The sequence below is a fragment of the Monodelphis domestica genome, chromosome 2 (genome assembly GCF_027887165.1).
Source record: "Monodelphis domestica isolate mMonDom1 chromosome 2, mMonDom1.pri, whole genome shotgun sequence".
NCBI lineage: Eukaryota > Metazoa > Chordata > Mammalia > Didelphimorphia > Didelphidae > Monodelphis > Monodelphis domestica.
The window spans coordinates 293,075,216-293,089,466 of NC_077228.1; the positions used below are offsets into that span (position 1 = coordinate 293,075,216).

Consider the following 14,251-nt stretch of genomic DNA (forward strand, 5'->3'; position numbering starts at 1 on the left):
GAATTGATGCAGAACGAAAGGAGCAGAACCAGGAGAATGTTGTACACAGAGACTGACACATTGTGGCACAATAGAATGTAATGGATTTCTCTACTAGTAGCAATGCAATGATCCAGGACACCACATTCAGAGAAAGAACTATGGAAGTAGAAACACAAAAGAAAAACAACTGCTTGATCACATGGGTCAATGGGGATATGATTGGGGATATAGACTCTAAATGATCACTATCACAAATATTAATAATATAGAAAATAGGTCTTGATCAATAATACATGTTTTTACAGTTAAACTCCTCTCAGGGGGGAGGGGTAAGGGCTGGGGGAAAAAAAAAACATGAATCATGTAACCATGGAAAACATCCTAAATTAAATTAATTAATTTTGGAGAAAGATCTTTATTATTAAAGTCACGTATCCAATTAGAATTCATAGTAAGATATTGATCTCAACTTTATTTTCTTTTTAAATTTTATTTAATTACATGATTTAGAATATTTTCCCATGGTTTACAAGACTCATGTTCTTTCCCTCCCCTCCCCCCTCCTCCCTCCTGTATCTGATGCACAATTCCACTGGGTTTTAACATGTGTCATTGATCAAGACCTATTTCCATATTATTAGTATTTGTACTAAGGTGATCTTTTAGAGGCTACTTCCCTAGTCATATCCCCGTCAACCCATGTGATCAAGCAGTTGTTTTTCTTCTGTGTTTCTTTTTCCACAGTTATTCCTCTGGATGTGGATAGCGTTCTTCCTCATATGTCCCTCTGAATAGTTCTGCTACTACTAGAGAAGTCCATTATATTCAATTTTACCACAGTGTATCAGTCTCTGTGTACAATGTTCTCTTGGTTCTGCTCCTTTCACTCTGCATTAATTCCTGGAGGTCATTCCAGTTCCCATAGATTTCCTCCACTTTATTTTTCCATTGAATACAATAGTATTCTGTCACCAACATATACCACAATTTGTTCAGCCATCTCCAATTAGAGGGCATCCCCTTGTTTTCCAATTTTTTGCCACTACAAACAGTCGTATACAAGTCTATTTCCTTATTAACTCAGAGGTACAAACCCAGCAGTGCTATGGCTGGATCAAAGGGGCAGACAGACTTTGGGCATAGTTCCAAATTGCCTTCTAACATGGTTGGATCAATTCACAACTCCACCAGCAATTCATTAATTTCCCAATTTTGCCATATCCCCTCCAACATTTATTACTTTCCTTTGCTGTCATGTTAGCCAATCTGCTAGGTGTGAGGTGATACCTCAGAGTTTCTTTGATTTGCATTTCTCTGATTACAAGAGATTTAGAACATTTTCTCATGTTCTTTTTAATAGGTTAATTTCTTTATCTGAAAATTGCCTATTCATGTCCCTTGCCCATTTATCAATTGGGGAATGGCTTGATTTTTTTGTACAGTTGATTTAGCTCCTTATGAATTTGAGTGATTAGACGTTTGTCAGAGGTTTTTGTTATAAAGATTGTTTCCCAATTTGTTGCTTCCCTTTTACTTTTGATTGCATAGATTTTGTTTGTACAAAACCTTTTTAATTTAATCAAAATTATTTATTTTGCACTTTATAATTTTTTTTTACTCTTGCTTGGTCTTAAAATCTTTCCTTTCCCAAAGATCTGACAAGTATACTAGTCTATACAGGTTCACCTAATTTTCTTATCGTTTCCTTCTTTATGTTCAAGTCATTAACCCATTCTGAGTTTATCTTGGTGTAGGGTGTGAGGTGTTGATCTAGACCTAATCTCTCCCATTTTGTTTTCCAATTTTCCCAGCAGCTTTTGTCAAATAGTGGATTTTTGTCCCAAAAGCTGGGATCTTTGGGTTTATCATAGACTGTCTTACTGAGGTCACTTACCCCCAGGTCTATTCCACTGATCCTCCCCCTTTCTGTCTTTTAGCCAGTAGCATATTGCTTTGATGACCTCTGCTTTATAGTACATTTTAAGATCTGGTACTTCTAGGCCACCTCCCTTATTTCCCTTGATATTCTTGATCTTTTGTTTTTCCAAATAAACTTTGTTATTGTTTTTTTCTAATTTGGTAAAAAAAATTTCTGATAGTTTGATGAGTATGGCACTAAATAAGTTAATTAGTTTGGATAGGTTGTCATTTTTATTATGTTATTAGTGCATCCTACCCATGAGCAATTTATATTTTTCTAATTATTTGGATCTAGTTGTAATTGTGTGGAGAGTGTTTTGTAGTTTTGTTCATATAGTTCCTGTGTTTGTCTTGGCAGATGGATTCCTAAGTATTTCATATTGTCTAGGGTGATCTTAAATGGAATTTCTCTTTCTAACTCTTGCTGCTGGGATGAGTTGGAAGTATATAGAAATGCTGATAATTTCTGTGGGTTTATTTTGTATCCTGCTACTTTGCTAAAGTTGTTGATTATTTCCACTAGCTTTTTAGTTGATTCTCTAGGATTCTTTAAGTAGACCATCACATCATCTTCAAAGAGTGATATCTTGGTCTCCTCATTACCTATTTTAATACCTTAAATTTCTTGTTCTCTAATTGCTACTGCTAGTGATTCTAGTAACAATGTTAAATAATTAAGGTGATAATGGGCATATTTGTTTCACTCCTGATCTTATTGGGAAGGCTTCTAGTTTATCCCCATTGCAGATAATGTTTACTGATGGTTTTAGATATATACTGTTTATTATTGTTAGGAAAGGACCATCTCTTCTAATACTTTCTAGTGTTTTTAGTAGGAATGAGTGCTGTATTTTGTCAAAGGATTTTTCTGTGTCTATTGAGATAATCATGTGATTTTTGTTGGTTTGCTTGTTGATATGGTCAATTATGTGGATGGTTTTCCTAATATTGAGCCATCCTTGCATTCTTAGTATAAATCCCACCTGGTCATAATGAATAACCCCTAGTGATCACTTGCTGGACTCTTTTTGCTAGTATTCTATTTAAGATTTTTGCATGTTTGTTCATTAAGGAGATTGGTCTGTAGTTTTCTTTCTGTTTTTGATCTACCTGACTTTGGAATCAGTACCGTATTTGTGTCATAAAAGGAATTTGGTTGAATCCCTTCTTTGCTTATTGTGTCAAATAGTTTGTATAATATTGGGATTAGTTGTTCTTTGAATGTTTGATAGAATTCACTTGTGAATCCTATCAGGCCTTGGGATTTTTTCTTAGGAGTTCTTTGGCTTGTTTCAGCTTGGCTTTCTGTAAGACCATATTCCAATTTTCCCAACCTTTTACTTTTTCAAATAGGAATTCTGGTTTCAGGAATACTGAATTAACTGAGTTCTATTTTTTTCTGCTTCTCCCGTGGCTAATCCGTTCTGTTGACTTCCTCTGTTTTCTAACCAATATCAAACAATTTTGATGAGTAGCTTAAGGTTTGTAAGTACTCCTCTTTTCTCCCCCCCTTTTTTCCCAGCATGAGCACTGAATAGTTCTCCCAACAATTTAAGTTACTTTTTATTGCTTTAAGGAGTACTTTATAAATGAATTTATAAAAGTATTTTGTATGATTTTGATAGTTACTAAATATTTTGTAGTTATTTTGAATTGGGCATTTCCCTTTCTGTTATTGCCTTCGGGGTTTTTAAATGACTATTTCTATAGAAATGCTATTGATTTTTTATTTATTTTGTAGCTTATAGATTTGCTAAAGTTATACTCGATATATTTGCTGAGTTCCTAAGATTTTCCTAATATACCATTATATCAGTTTGCCTTTATACTTCACTCTTTGTTTTTCTTTTTTCTTTTTCATTACTAGCAGTATTCACTCTTATTTGGGGAGGGGGGGTGTAGTAGTGATAGTGATGTATTTTTTAAATAAATTAACTCATTTCATTAAAGTTCCCAGGTATCTCCCATCTTCCCCTCCACACACCCCATTCTAGAGAAGGCATCATTTGACTCTCTGTATGTCTGTCTATAAATATAACTGGTCTTACTTGTTTCTCAGTTTGTTGCTTGTTTATCAGTTCTTCCTGTGGTGGTGGAAATATACAAATTACTCTTCAAACAATATTTTTGTTGCTGAATATAATGTTCACTTTGTTCTGCTCATTCTGCTTTCATAATTTTGTGTAGGTCTTTCCATGTTTTTAAAAATTTGACCATGTCATTTCTTACTGCACCTAGTATTCCAATACAGTCAGATGCCATTGACTTTTAAAAATTCAAACAACTTTTAAGTCCTAACTACAAACCCACCTTGTGCAAGAATCTTTTCTTGCTCTCTTATTGACTTTCCTTTGTAATTCTCTCCAGTTTATCCCGTATATATCTTATCGGCACAGAATTGTTTGGATAGTCTCCTTTCCCTTTTGAGCTCCTTGAGAGTTAAGGTTGTTTTTTTGTTTGTTTGTTTGTTTTGCCTTCATATATATTCTTAGGGGTTTACTTAGCAAAGATCCTGACACCTGTAGGAACTTAGTAAATGTTTGTTGACTTGATATGCACATGCCACATGCAAGGCAATATGCTAAGCTCTGGGGATACTAAAAAAAAATAAAGATAGACTGTTCTTGCCTTTAAGGAGCTTAAGAATCTATTGAGCAAAATTAACATGCAAAAAGCTTTGCAAACAAGTTTTGTGCAAAATAAATTAGAAACAATCAACAGAGGAAACAAAACAGAATTAAGGGGGAATTAAGAAAGGCTTAAAGTAGAAGATGGGACATTTTTTTCAAAATTGAAGGAAGCCCAGGAATTGGAGGTGAGGATGTGGAGCATTCCTCTCCTGGTGGATAGTAAGTGAAAATGCATGGTGTTGGAAGAATGAAGTCTTATTCAAGGAATACCAAAGGTGGCCTGTATTACTGGGGTGTGTGAGGCATAAGATTTGAAAAGGCAAGGGAAAGAAAAGTTATGAAGGCCCTTGAATGTCAAACAGAATTTTCTATTTATCATGTAGGTAATAGGGAGCCACTGGGAGTTACTGAAGAAAACATGGTATTCAAGGATTGAAGGGAAGAGAGCTATAAGAGGGATATTAGGATGGTAGAATTGATATGATAATCTTTGGCAACAGATCTGATTAACAAATTGATTAAGAATGAGGAGTTGATGATAATACCTACATTGTGAGCCTTAATGGTAATAGAAAAGTTAGAAGTGGGGTAGGGTTTGGGGGAAAGATAATGAGTTCAGATTTCACTTGCTTATAACTCTTACACACACACACACACACACACACACACACACACACACACACACACACACTCACACGGTGTGCGTGCGCAGGCCTCTATTACTTTCTCTGCATCCATATTTTCAAGTTCTATGACTGACATTGAGCCAGGGCATGTAATTTTTTTAGGGTTTGCTCCTGTGTTGGTGAACTTACGGCATGCATGCTGGAGGGGGCTGCTCCCTTCTCCTCTCCACATGTACCTGAGGACATTTCTCCCATCACTTGTCCCCCAGCAACCCAGTGGGAGTGCTTTCTCCCTCCCCTGTCTGGGCTAAGATGGGAAGGATCATATGCAGTGTGAGGGTTGCACTTTGGGCACTGGGTCTCTAAGGTCTCTGATCTACTCCATGGCAGAGAATAAAGGGGGGGGGGGGGGGAGAGAAGGAACAGTAACATCAAATTTGTTAGAAACATTTTCTTTTTAGAATTTTTTAAAAGAAGATTATAGGCAAGTAGATAATGTCACATATTGGATCATTGCCACATAATACGATATATTTATTTGCATTTTGTTTCAAATCAAAAAAGAATCATGGACATATTTTTTCATATTTTAAATTTGTTTAACTCTCAGTATTTCTTAGTTATATATATTTCTATATATACACACACAGAATTGAAAGCAGGGTTTCATTTTTTTCTGAATTATTTTTTATGTAGCACTAATGTTGCCTCTTAACCTTATTAGGAAGGTGATTTAGGGGATGGGACCAGATGGATAGGTTTGGGCCAGTATTAGAAGATTAACAGGTTTGGGAAGGCCAACAGAGCCCAGTATAGGCAGAGCCTGACTCTAAGATGATGCACAGACCACTCAATAGCAGGGTTGGATGCTGGATTTATTAAACAAGGAAAGGTGGAATGGTAGTTTGGGATAACCCTAAACTAATGTCAACTACCTAACCACCACCACCACCCTCCCTTCCCCCCCACAACCCCCTGATCTAAATATCTCTTCACAGAGATTTCTTCAGTGATTTTTCCTACTCTTATGCTCTCTAACTGCCTAAATCCCCAGTCCCTTATCTTGGCTAAATTAAAATAACCCCTCTTATCTGGTTTTAAGGAAAGGGTCTGTATAAGCCTGATAGGGCCTAGGAAGGTCCTGGATCCAAAAGGACCCAGGCCTGGTCTCACAATCACTGCAGATGGTTGTCAGGATTGCCAGGTTCTGCTTCGATGAAATTCAGCAACCAAGACAGCAAGCAGGACTGGAACGAGGATAGGATCAGCCACTAAGGAAATGCAACTACAACCTCTAGATATCTCCAGAGAGAGAGAGAGAGAGCGAGCAGCTAGCAGCCTCAGTACCAGTCTAACCCTTCCTTCCAAGTTCCAGAATCTACCCGCTGGTCTCATACAAACTTACACACTTTCCTCCTTAACTTTTCCATATAACAACCTGCTATCATAAAAATCTTTAAAATATATTATTAGTCCAGTAAGAAATCCTAGGCTTTACATCATCTTGCTCATATTTTTATGGGTGAGAATATGAGAAATCTCTAATATTAATATATCTCCCATCATGGGTCTAGACAACATTGTACATTTCTTAGGGTTGTGTGCCTTTAAATGTACCACTTGCTCATTATCTTCTATAAAAAAAATGTAAAAATGCAAGATATAATGGAAAGAGTGCTGGACTTGAAGTTTTGCAACCATGAGTATGACATCTGTCAAGATAACAGTTGTCACTTCCTCTCATCTGTAAAATGATGTCTTTTAATTATTTCATGCTCTTCCCCCCCCCCCTTTTTTTTAGGTTTCAATCAAGTAATGTTTGTACAAACTATATCTTGAAGTGATATAAAATGTTAGCTATTATTACTATATTCAAAAACTAAAAAGATAAAATTAATGGACTTTTAAAGACCATTTGCCTACCAATTTATTATGATTCTTTTTCATGTTTCATATATTCTTAAATGTGATTTTATTTCCCATTTACTTTTTTTTACTTCCTAATTGTTTCTAAGCTTCTAAATAAGTTAATAATTCTTTAAAATTAAAGAATTATTGAATCTAAAAGAAAGGATTATTTGTAGTAAACAGGCATGCCATTAACCTAAGAATGTTGAAAGAAAGTTTTCAAATGCCTTTAAATAATCTTGAAAATACTTCTATTCCTTTGTATGTAACTTCCATCTGCCTGGAATGCTTTAGGTATGGGGATAATGAAGTGTACATAAAGAGAATTTATGCGATTGGGGAAAAAAAAACATCTTACTTTCTATCATAGAATAGATCAGTTCCAAGGCAAAGAGTAGTAAGGACAAGACAGTTGTGTTCAGGGTCACACAGCTAGAGGTGTCTGAGGTCAGCCCTGGCATTCCATTGAACCACTTACTTGCTACTTTAGAATTTTTTAGAATTTTAATCTTAGAAGGGACTTTAGAGGAGGACAGCTTTAGAAATTATTAATTAATATCTGTAATTCCCACATGACAAAAAAAATGTTCCTGAACATTGGTCTTGGGAACATTTTGGTACTCGAAATGAGAGAAAATAGATCAATCTCTCTGTAGAATATAACTTTTTTCACTTGACTCTTAAATAGGTAATGATAGATTTATTTATATATATTATGTTTATATATATAACTCTTTGCTTTAGTTATTCTATAAGTACTAATAACTATAGTAGAATTTTTAGATGGTATTCTAATTTGTGATATGTCGACTTGTTTTATAAAAAATTGATGAAATTGAATAAAAGTACTGAATTATTAAGTTGCCTATACCTTTTCAGTTCAATTGAATCAGTCATTATTGTCCTGAGTAATAAATGTCCTTTACTTCAATTTTAGGATACTGGTGAAGTAGGATGGTGGAAAGGTGAACTTAATGGTAGAGAAGGAGTGTTTCCAGACAACTTTGCTATTCAGATACAAGAACAAGATAAAGACTTTCCTGTAAGTAAAGTTTTTTTATTTTGTTTTGTTTTTGTTTTGTCTTGTTTTGCTTAACTATAATTCTTTAGTTAAAGCACAGGGGTTTTTTGCAAGTGATTTTTCAAGAATATATTATTGCATTGTCATTGAATAATGATGATATGAAACTGCAAGATTTATAAATTAATCAAAATTAATATTTTAAAGTGATAGTCACAATCTTTTGTAAAATTTCTTCATTTAAAAACACTGCATGCTAACATCCCTAACTTATCTATGCACACAATTATAGTCATATAGAATATTATGCTGGAAAACGGTGCTCAATTTGTGACCAAATGACCTTGATTTGAATCCAGGATCCACTTGCAGGCACTTTAAAATATTTTTCCTTCAATTTCCTCTGTTTTGGTATACCACTCCATCTTATTCAACTTCCTTCTCTCTCTCTCTCTCTCTCTCTCTCTCTCTCTGTCTCTGTCTCTATCTATCTATCTATCTATCTATCTATCTATCTATCTATCTATCTATCTATCTATCTATCTTCTCATTGCCCTAATAGTGATGAAGTTCTTAAGTGTTTTAAGTATCTTTGCTACTTTAAGAATTCTACTATCATAGATATCTTAAGTATCTTAATTATCATCTTCCTGTGCAGGAATGTGATCAGTTTAACCTTAATTGAATCCCTTAAGTTTTAACTTTTCTGTTTACCTTTTTCTCTTCAATGTAGGATTTGATTCTCGAATGTTCTTTTTTGCTCTGGTCTTTTTGTCAGGAATGCCTGGAAATCCTCTATTTCATTAAATATGAATTTTATTTTCCCCCTAGAGCATTATGCTTAGCTTTGCTTAGGGCAAGTGATTCTTGGTTATCCTAGATCTTTTGCCTTTTGGAATATCATGTTCTGTGCCTTCTAGTGCTTTAATGTAGAAACTTGTTAGGTTCTATATAATCCTGTCTGTCAATTCACAGTATTTGTTTTGTTTCCTGCTAGTGACTTGCATTACTTTTTCCTTGCCCTGGGATTTCTGGAACTTTGTTATAATAGGTCTAGGATTTTGTTTTATTTTGGGTGGAGTCTCTTTCAGGAGGTGATCAGTAGATTTCTTTCAGTTTCTATTCCCTCCTCATCTTCTGTAGATTCCAGAGCAGTTTTCCCTAATGATTTTTTGTAATATGATGATTTGAAGGCTTTTAAAAAACAATTATGACCTTGAATTATTCCAGTGATTCTTAAATTATCTCACCTGGATCTGTTTTTTTAGGTTAGTTGTTTTTCAGGGGAGATATTTCAGATTTCTTTCGATTTTGTTTTATTGTTTCTTGTTTTCTTATGGAGCTATTAGTTTCCATTTGCCAAATTCTGATTTCAGAGGGTTATTTTTATCTTGAACTTCAGTGGGTTTTTTAACTGTCTCTTCCATTTGACTCATTCTAGTTTTTAGGGAATTTTTTTCCATTGAATATTTTCCAAACTCTTGATTCTTTCTATTAATTCTCATAAAGTTCTTCCAGAGGTTCTTTTGGGGCCTGATACCCTTTCATATTTGCCCTGGATGCTTCATGTGTTTTCTTTTTGGCATTGTCCTCTTCTGAGTTTGTATTCTTGTCACTAAAATTACTCTCCAGCGTCAGGTTCTTTCTTTCTGTTTTGCTCATCTTTTCAGTCCTCCCCCCCCCCCCCCCCATTATTTTGTCTATATGTTTAGGTTGCTCTTGGTTTATAGGGTGTACCCTTTTGAGCTTGCAGTGTAGACTGTAATTGTGCTTGTGGTAGGTCTGTCTGCCTTTGGGTCGCACAGTGTGCAATTGGTAGGGGGCATCCGACTGCATTGCTGTGGCAAAAGCTTGCAGACTTTTTTGTTGTTGTTGCTGGTGGTGGTTTAAAAAAAAAAAAACTGGTGCTAAGTATTGGTTCTAAGGCAGAAGAGTGGTATGGGCTAGGCAATGGGGGTTAAGTAACTTGCCCAAGGTCACACAGCTGCGAAGTGTCTGAAACCAGATTTGAACTGAGGACCTCCCATCTCTAGGCCTGGCTCTCAATCCACTGAGCTACCCAGCTGCCCCCTTGCAGATGTTTTGAAAAGTTGGATTTTGTTCTCCTTGCCACCATATTCTGCTGTCTTGTGAGGTGGGTTGGTCTCTGATCTACCAATATCTTTTCCTAGGATGTGTTTGGTATATGCTGGTCCTGCTTTTTCCATAGCTGCTTTTAGTGGACTGGCCAGTAACTTCTTAGGGCCATGTGGGTTGGATTGGTTCAACCAGTATATTTTTCTGAGCTGGTTCCCACTCTGCTGCCTGTACTTTTCCTGGGCATCTTTTGGTAGACTGGCCTGACGGGTATCTTTTCCTGTGATGTATTCAATCAATGAATTGATCTCCATTTTTCTGGTTCCCCAGAGTTGCACATGAATAGGTTACTCTCCCTTCTCACCACTGAGAGATCATTTCCTCCTGCTTCCCTTAGCTTTGAAGGGTTTTTTTTTTCCTTTTGTGAATGTTTGGAGAATGGGTTTGGCCAAGCTTGGAACATTCCTTAATTTTTTTTCTTAGTTCCCAGAAATAGAAATCTGTCTTTCATTGGTTGAAGATGTATTGTGGAAACATTAGCTTCTATTCACATGATTTTAATATTTAAGAAATTATTTTCTTAATTGAGCATTTGTACCTGTTTTTCTATTTAGCCAGTTTTTGTTTTAGTTCTTCAGTAAACTCTTAGATGTTTTCCCATTTCACTATTTTTCTTTCCCAAGGGAAAAGTTCAGATTTTCTTTTTTGTTTTAAATAGTAATGCATCATCTCACATTACATAGCTATTATGTTCTTAGAAAGTTGGGTGCAGATGAAATTACTGCAAATAAAAAGCATTTTAAATGCACTGGGTCAGAACTCATTAATCTTTTTTGTGTTCAAGATCCCTTTAGAAGTCTGATGAAACTGACAAATTCCTTCTATTTAAAATATATAAAACATAGGATTGTATACAAAGAAAACCATATGTATTGAAATATATTTTTCAAGGTATTTTAAAAAGTAAGTTTCATAGATCCAAAGTTAAGAACATCTGTCCTAGAGAACCTATTGGTATAGTCAGGAAAAACACTGGAATTGTTTTATTTAAATACCTAAGTTAGTTGATCTTTATTTGATGCTATTAATTTTTCTCCATTTATGGGAAAAGGGCAAGGCTATAAAAAAAATCCTGATAGACTATTAAAGCCTTAATTTTGAAATTCGGGAGCTATATGCTTTTCCATAGTAAGTATAAAGTGGGTGGCATAATAGAGAGAGTGCTAGGGTGCTAGAGTCTGTAAGATTTGAGTTCTAATATGGCCTCAAACATTTAATTGCTATGTGACTCTGGGTAAGTCACTTATGTTTCAGTCTCATTTTCCTTAGCTTAAAATTGGGATAATAATAGAACCGAGTTCCCAGAGTTACTGAAAGGATCAACTGAGGCAATATTTATAAAGCACTTTTTACAGTGTCTGGCATGTGGTCAATACTAAATAAATCATTTCTCCCTCTTTTCCTCTCTTCCTTCTTCTCTCTTCCCTATTACTTTTTTTTTTTAAACTACTACTTGAGGTATACTAGATGAGTGCTGGATTTAGTCAGGTGAATGGGAATTGAATCTTGCCTCAGATTTCTTTAACCATGGGCAAAGCACATAACTGCTGAGATCCTCAATTTGCTTATCTGTAAAGTGAGAATAAGAATATATGTTCTACCTATCTCCCAGCATATTGTGGATATAGAATTAATAAGATTTGGCAAACTAATTGGATATGGTCTGTGAGAGAAAGTGAATAGTCAGAGAGGACCCAAAGCTTGTGAAACTAGCAGATTAAGAGGATGGTGGTTCCCTCAGCTGAAATATCTGGAAGCTGAAAAAAGGATGACAGATTTGAAGAAAAGATGGATTTTTTTTATAGGCCTTTTGGATTTCGGGACATTTGTTAGAAGAGCAGAAAGTCTACAAATCATCTGCATAAAGATGATCGTTTAACTTCATGGGAGATAATGAAATTACCAAGAAAGAGAATGTAAAGAAGAACTAGAACAGAGTTGTGATAATATATATTTACAGTTAAGGAGTAGAATTATAGGAAAGAACCAGATTTAGGTGGTATAAAATATGAGAGAACAGCATCACAGAAACACATGAAAAGAAACACTGGAAAACAGGGATCAGATTTTACATTTAAGATTGCTGGTGACAGAGTAGTTGCTATTGAGTCCTGAGACTACCTATTAAAGGGGACTGAGAAATGAGTGAGAGGAGAGAAAATACGAGAAGCATTTACAGACGATTTTTTGGTTTTGGAGGGGGAGTGAGGGGTAGGAATTTAGCTTTGAAAGGAAGCAAGATAAAGAAGGAAAACTTTAAAGGATGGTAGGATCAAGTAAAGGATTTTTTAAGGATTAGAGAACACAATTAGTGATTTGAGTATGTTTATAAGCACCTACCTCTAATCAGAGATGGGAATAGAGAATGGAGGATCACTAGTGGTTTAGAGTTAAAGAATAAGGGAGACAAAAAGGAATTCGTATTTAATGTCCTCTAATTTAATAAATTAGGCTAACTTGAGCTATGTTTTCAAACAATTCCATTCGAGATTACAAGTTGAGCTCTTAATGGCTTCTGATTTTATTATAAAACAATAAAAACTCATTTTTGAATTGCAGCTTATTTGTCAGCAAGCATTTATTAAGTGCCTACTATGCACTGTGCTAGGTGCTTAGTACATAAAGACAAAAGTAAACAGTCCCAGAAATCAATTTATCAGACTTTGTATATGCACATAAAATGAGAGGAAAGTGTGCAATACTACCCCCTTGTGGTACTCTAGAGAATAATTTTAGGATTTACTTTTTTTATGGCTCTCTGACAAATCCAAACCTCATATTTAAATAATGGTTAGCTTTTATATGGAACTTTAAGGTTTGCAAAACACTTTACAAATAGCTATCACTTAACCAACATTTTCAGCCAATTTGTATGGTTTTTAAACCAACCCATTTGTGTTCTCCCATGTCTTAATTATAACTAGTCTTTTATCAGTCATTCACAAAACATTTATTAAGCATTAACTATAATTGTGCTAAGCACAGAGGATATAAAGAAAAGCAAAATTATGATCCCTTCCCTCTAGGAGCTTATGTTCTAATTGGGAAGATAGTATGCAAACAACTATATACAGGTAAGATTAATACCCAAGAAGATGGAAGCTAATCTCAGTGGAATGGCACTAATATTAGAGGTAGAAGGTCAAAGAACAGCCTCCTGTGGACAGTTGGATTTGAACTAAGCCTTAAAGTAAGTCAGAGAAACTTGAGAGACAAAAAGGATAGGAAGAGCATTTCATGAGTCAAGGACAGTCAATAAAAATGTCAAGGAATGGGGAAGGTGGAGAGGAACTGCAAGTAGGGGTTAAAAATAGCTGAATTTCAGAGTATGGTAGTTCCCTCCAAGTGGGACAGAAAAGGAAACTGTGTCAGTTCTTATGCTTTCACTTGGAGGTGTTTTGTTGTTATTATTTTGGGGGTTGTTGTTTTATTTTTTGGTGGAGTAGTGGGAGACTGTGGAGGGTCAGAAGTAGAGAGAGAGCATAATAGGTGTCTCTCACTGATAAGGGGAACTGTTGTACAGTACTGCACTATAATATACAATATACTTTATTATTACTGTATTTAATGTTAATGTTCAATTTATCAGTTAAAGTTTATTATAAGTATGTATCTACAAGAAAATCCTGTTATATGTGAAGTTAGCAAGTGTTCGCTTATGTCCTTAGTTTCACCATGTCTCAGAGCAGAGTTCCCATGGATACAAGCCCTACTGTACTGGAAAGTTTAGTTGGGACCAAGTTATCAAGAGCTTTAAAAATTCCAAATTTAATGAATGAAACATTTAAGTGCTTACTATATGTAAAACACTATGCTCAACATTGGGGAATACAAATTGAATAGTAAGATCATCCCTATTCTCATATTCAAATGATAGAATCTACATGTAGGGCTTAAAGGTTTAAAATGCAAATACATTATTATGGTAACATACTTTGATAAACTTAAGTTTAAATAGGTAATCAGAACTCAAATATACATTACTCATGTTGTTTTCCAGTCTTGATAGTGCTATTTCATATTATTAT

General features: G+C 35.0%; 1 protein-coding gene across 12 annotated transcripts in view; it reads left to right on the forward strand.

Annotated features, from left to right (window-relative positions):
* The window catches only part of CD2AP (CD2 associated protein), a 192,871-nt gene that overhangs the window by 113,731 nt on the left and 64,889 nt on the right, over positions 1 to 14,251 (forward strand). For all 12 annotated transcript variants that reach the window (XM_056818371.1, XM_007484044.3, XM_056818369.1 and 9 more), the window contains one exon: positions 8,004 to 8,108. In XM_056818371.1, the coding sequence (XP_056674349.1) occupies positions 8,004 to 8,108 (105 nt within the window). The remainder of the gene's footprint in view (positions 1 to 8,003; positions 8,109 to 14,251) is intronic.